General features: G+C 38.2%; 1 protein-coding gene across 1 annotated transcript; it reads left to right on the forward strand.

Annotated features, from left to right (window-relative positions):
• Positions 1-359: 359 nt before the first annotated feature.
• Positions 360-4,610, forward strand: IL22 (interleukin 22; the record flags this gene model as incomplete). The annotated part of the gene is made up of 5 exons (XM_081083971.1): positions 360-545; positions 958-1,026; positions 1,152-1,295; positions 2,194-2,259; positions 4,533-4,610. The coding sequence occupies 5 exons, from the start codon at positions 360-362 to the stop codon at positions 4,608-4,610; spliced, it is 543 nt and encodes a 180-aa protein (XP_080940097.1).
• Positions 4,611-5,407: the final 797 nt, after the last annotated feature.

A 5,407-nucleotide genomic window follows, 5' to 3' on the forward strand; every position in this document is an offset into this window, starting at 1 on the left:
TAATGACGCTTTAGGGAAACACTTGCATATCAAGGTGGGAAGGATAGGAGGCGGCGTTTTGTGGGCTCCTATGGTGGTTAGGTAGTTCTCAGAAGATGACACTGGAAATTAGATAATTGCTGATGTCATATTTTCACAGTAAAAAAATTGGTGTCCCAAGGGCTATAAAAGCAGCGGCTTCTACCTTTCCATCACAAGCAGAATCATTGAAGCAGGTAAGTGTTTCAGGCAAACTTAGTATGATTGATTCATTTGTTGTGCTACTTCTTGACACTTAATTATCTTCCTTTATGTTCTTGTTTTCTTGATACCAGGTTCTTCTTCCCACCTGCCAATTGCTGGAGAAAGAGTTGTCTTCAATGGCCACCCTGCAGAAATCTGTGAGCTTTTCCCTTATGGGGACCCTGGCCGCCAGCTGCCTTCTTCTCATTGCCCTGTCAGTGCAGGGAGGAGCAGCTGTGCCCATCAGGTCTTACTGCAAGCTTAATAAGTCTGACTTCCTGCAGTCCTATTTCAACAATCGCACCTTGAGGATGGCCAAGGAGGTACTCATCTAAATCTCTCTCTTTCATATCTTACCTACTTGGAACCCAAATAGTTCTTACATTTTTCTGCAGAGCACATCTAAGATCTTTAAGAACCCACCATTTATCTCTACTAGTAGACCAGAGATTATTTTGTCTCATCATAGACTCTTTGGAGATTGGGATTTATCAGAAGACCTTCCATTTTGGCCTTTAAAATATGTACATGGAGTTTTACCCCCAAAGGAGCCCAGCTGACTATTCATTTTCTCTGGACTCCTCTGTGCATTGTTTTAAACTCATGCACAATCTGAGTTCTTTCCTTAGTCTTCATTGGGCTGCTCTTGGGAGAGGGGATAAAGTACATCTCTACTTACAGACTTTTGTTCTATCTCCTCAATGTCCAAACACTTAGTCTCTTCTTCTCTTCCAGGTTAGTTTGCTAGATAACAACACAGATGTTCGTCTCATCTGTGAAGATAAACTGTACCATGGAGTCAATGTAAGTCATAGTAGTGATGAGCAGGGCAGTGTGCCATCCATGGTTACTTGGAGTGGTGGTGAAGATGGTTTGGATCTTCTGGATGGAACCTAATAGGATCCCTGCTGTCTTAATTTTGCCTGCAGGAGAATGAGCGCTGCTATGTGATGAAGCAGGTGCTGAACTTTACCCTTGAAGAAGTGCTGTTCCCCGAGTTTGATAGATTCCAGCCCTATATGAAGGAAGTGGTGTCCTTCCTGGACAACTTTAGCAAAAAGCTTAGCCAATGCGTAAGTTCTCTCAGCTTAATTTCACCCACTCCTAGCCACTCCTAGTCACCTGCCTTCTCTCCTTTAGAGCCCCTCCCTCAAAATCCTCATTGCCTCCTTCTATGCTGGCAGTAAGAGGTGCCTCAGTGACATCATTATAGGAGTCATTTGGAATCACAGAGTATTTGCTTTAATTGAGTCATATTTTGAATTTATGGTAATGAATGGGGTCTGAAAGACAAGTACATAGAAGTCTCATTTGTCCTCGGGAAAAGCAACTCAGGTTATGTGAGATGCAAAAGGTCTTTGAACACCTAGATGTGGAATTGGATCCATTGAATAGACATTGATCAAGGGAAGGGATGGTAAAGAGAGAAAGAGGGAAATAGGAAGGTTTAATGTTCCCTGGTGGGTGGGCAAAGACTTCTACCCTGTTGATGTCATGGGAAGTGATAAAATCAGAGGTGTGTGAATTCTATGCCCCTGAACGTTTAAAACTATGAAAAAACTTTGAGTGAAGTGGGCAGAGCAAAGGGGACGTAGTACCTATTGAGGAGGGTCCACTGTTCACAGACGATGTTTTATGTCTGTTTCTTGCTCTGAGCATGCATTTTTGACGAGGTACAGCTAGGGTTTTAATCTTGACCACATTTGCATAAACCACTCTACTCTTTCCACAAACTTAAACCTCAGTAAGATTTCCCAAAAGTGAATAAGGGAAATGACTGGATTTTGGTGTCCAAGGGAATTCAAGAGCTCAGAAAATTTAGGTCACTGGTGAAATCTGGGTCATTGTGGGCACAAATGCTAAGAACTTTAACTCCAGGTGAATTGTAACATACCTCAGTTGGGGACGCTGAGATTCATAAAGTATCAGTACAACAATGTTAAAATAATTACTCTGTTTTTCATTTTCTAGCACATTGAGGGTGATGACCAGCATAGCCAAAGAAATGTACAAAAGCTGAAGGACACAGTGAAAGAGGTACTACTAATAACTATTAATGCTGAATAATTAAGTAGGAGAGACAAATGTTTTCTCTTACTTTCCCTTTCTTTCTTTTACCCCCCAAGTTATGATTCTTCTACCATTAGGCTGATAATTTAGGTATAGATGGATATAGATGTGTGTCTATATTTATAAATCATTTGCCATTTTTTCAAATCATAGAATTCTAGAACTGTATGGGAAGTTAGGTTGTTTAATCTCAACACCCATGCTCTGGGGATGACCAGTTGCAGAGCCTGGGCTAGAATGCAGTTCTCCTGAATCCCATCCAGGCTAGCACTCTTTCGGCAGCAATAGGTATTAGTTTTAGTATTATTAATTCCTTGGGAAATGTAAGATTCCTAGTAGTTCATCTAATCTGAAAAATCACTTGTTCAAAACAGAAAAGGGCCTGGGAGCATATTTACTTGAAGTGATTGTTAAAGCCATTAAATTTGATTATTTAAAACTTGGAGAAATAAACCCAGAACAACTGTAACAAAAGAGCTTGACTTGAATGTAGGCTGAATTTCTGGAATGATTAATACTTATATTTAGTTACCATAATATAATACTTGACAGCTATTGATTTGAATGTAAAATAAACCCTCAATTTTTACACAGTTGAAATAGAATAAAAATATTAGTAGTAGATTTATTATAGTAACATGGAAGTTAGAAATCTTTTTCTTCCTCTGTCCCTTTCCCTTCATTTCTACCCTCTTCTCCACCTCAATAAATCCTTAGATAGACAGTGAGCATCTATCTGGTGTAGGCTAGTGTATATTTCTACAGTGAATGATACTATCATGTGGCCTATTTGGGGAAAAGCACAGCAGTAGAAGGCTCAGATGACCAATTGTGACTAATCTCAAAACCAGAAGAATGATTAGTTGCAGCGAAAGTGATGCTCTTATAAGCAGGTACAATTAAACCTGAGAAACATGAAGGCTCTAGTTGATGAAAATTTCAGCAACAAGCATAATCACAATTCCCCTCTTTTTCCATCTTGATGGGTTTTTTTCCCCAAAAGTCTTTCTTCCTGAGCATAACTTAATGAACATAATGGTTGTGGCCTTGGTAGTTTTTGACTGTGAAGCTCAATTCTCTTGTCATAGAATTACAGTATTACCTAGATGTGAAGGGATGACTATTGGCATGCCATAGCCAAAAAGTGCTTTGCCCTTCTGGTTTGAAAAAATCTCTGATGTCAGTTTACTCTGTGGTCTTTAGAAGAGTGAAGTGTGTGAGAGAGAAATCTGATGGTGGTCTGTGAGAAAACAGATATTTTAAAGCTTTTCTCTATTTTGAGAGAATCAACTTTGACATGTGCAGTAGGTTGCCACGTGGAAGAGTGGCTATGCTTTTTTTACCCTGTCACTCCAGAAGGCATAGGCAGAGCAGATGAGTGTTGCTGAACATGAAGAAAAATTGGTCAGCGCTGTCTGAAAAGGGAAGGAAGTCTTGAGAGGTAAAAGCGGAGAGCAGGCTGTAGTAGAATGGATGAAAAGACAGTAGGACAAGGAAACTAATTTTTTCCCCCACAAATATCCCTTGGCCTTAATACAAAGGAAGAGTGGAAAGGTGGAAGAAAGCAGGAAGAGAAAGGAGAGCAAAGTATAGAGGACAGATGAATTTCAGAGGAGGGTGCTTTGAACTTGAATTTGGACCCTCTTCTATTGGGTTTGAAAGCCTCATTCATATACTACTTGGAAGAAGAAGAAAGAAAGAATGGTAGAACCTGTATTTGGCTTTCTACTAATTAAAAGCAACTGAATAGGACTTATTTGATATTTTCACAAAAGTGAAAACCTGTTTCTTTTCTTTTTTCAAGAAGGTGAGAACAGAAAACCTCATATGTATTGGTCAATGTAGTTTTGATTCAAGGCAACTGTTGTAAATAATTTATTGGTCGTAGACAGTTGTAGGGCTATGGGGTTGGGAAGGCCTAATGGGTGGCACTCTGGGTCCCCTGTCATAGCTCCCATCTGGCTGCTCTGGTAAGGAAGTGGTTTGAAACAACTTCATTAGCATGAGGTACCACAGAGATTGATACCTCTTGGTGCACTCTCAGTTCAGATAGCCATAATTGTAAGGGCTTTGGAAAGTCATATTATATTATTGCTAAAGGGTATTACTATTAATTTTTTACAAAGGCTAAAACTTGGTTTCTGTTCCAGCAACCTAACCAAGCCACTTTCTTCTAATTTGTCCCACTCTTAAAAATATGGTGAAAGTACTCAAATATTTGTGTTTTCTTCTTTTCATAGCTTGGAGAGAGTGGAAAGATCAAAGCAATTGGAGAAGTATACTTGCTGCTTAGGTTCCTGAAAAAGGCCTGCATTTGATATGGAAAAGCTGGAAAATGGAAAATGACTCTTCTTGCCTGTGGGAAATAACAATAAGATCCCAAAGATTTTCTTTCACCAAAAGGAAAATGGGAGGCCAAACTCCATAATCAAGGATTTGTAAATATACAAACCCCTACTTAGTTTAAAAAAGAGAACAATGTCACTTGTGTCCATAAGACTAGAAGGTAGCTCTTCCAAGCATAATGAGATTTATTGCTAATTGTAGTTGGCATTTTATACACAGAAGTTCATTTTTAAGCAATTGAATGCTGAATGGTCTATTCTTACTAAAAAATTACTTCCCATTCCTTTAGGGGGGAAAAACAACCTAAATAACTTTCTTTTCAAAATTAAGACTTTATACTTATAAGTTTATTTATTGCTATAAATATCATTTTATTTATGTCATTTTACTAATATGAATTTATTTATAGAATCATGATATTGCTACTTAAGTATAAGGCTAATATTAATATTTATGACAATAATTATGGCTCACTGATATGTTTATTTAAATTCAATAAATACTTCGATATCTTAAGTTTTGTGGCTTTATGATTTTTTCTTTAATATGATCATCATTATTGTCGTCATCGTCGTCATCATCATCATATTCCCATTTGCTAAATGAGCCATTTGCTCTCCTTTATCTTCCTGTTTTCTTCCACCATTGCATCTTTCCACTTTTCCTTTGTATTAAGGCCAAGGGATCTTCATGTAAAAAAATTTTAAAGTTTATCTTGTCTTACTCTTTTGTCATCCATTCTACTACAGCCTGCTCTCTGCTTTCTCCT

This window comes from Myotis nattereri, assembly GCF_964212035.1.
Source record: "Myotis nattereri genome assembly, chromosome: 2".
Lineage (NCBI taxonomy): Eukaryota > Metazoa > Chordata > Mammalia > Chiroptera > Vespertilionidae > Myotis > Myotis nattereri.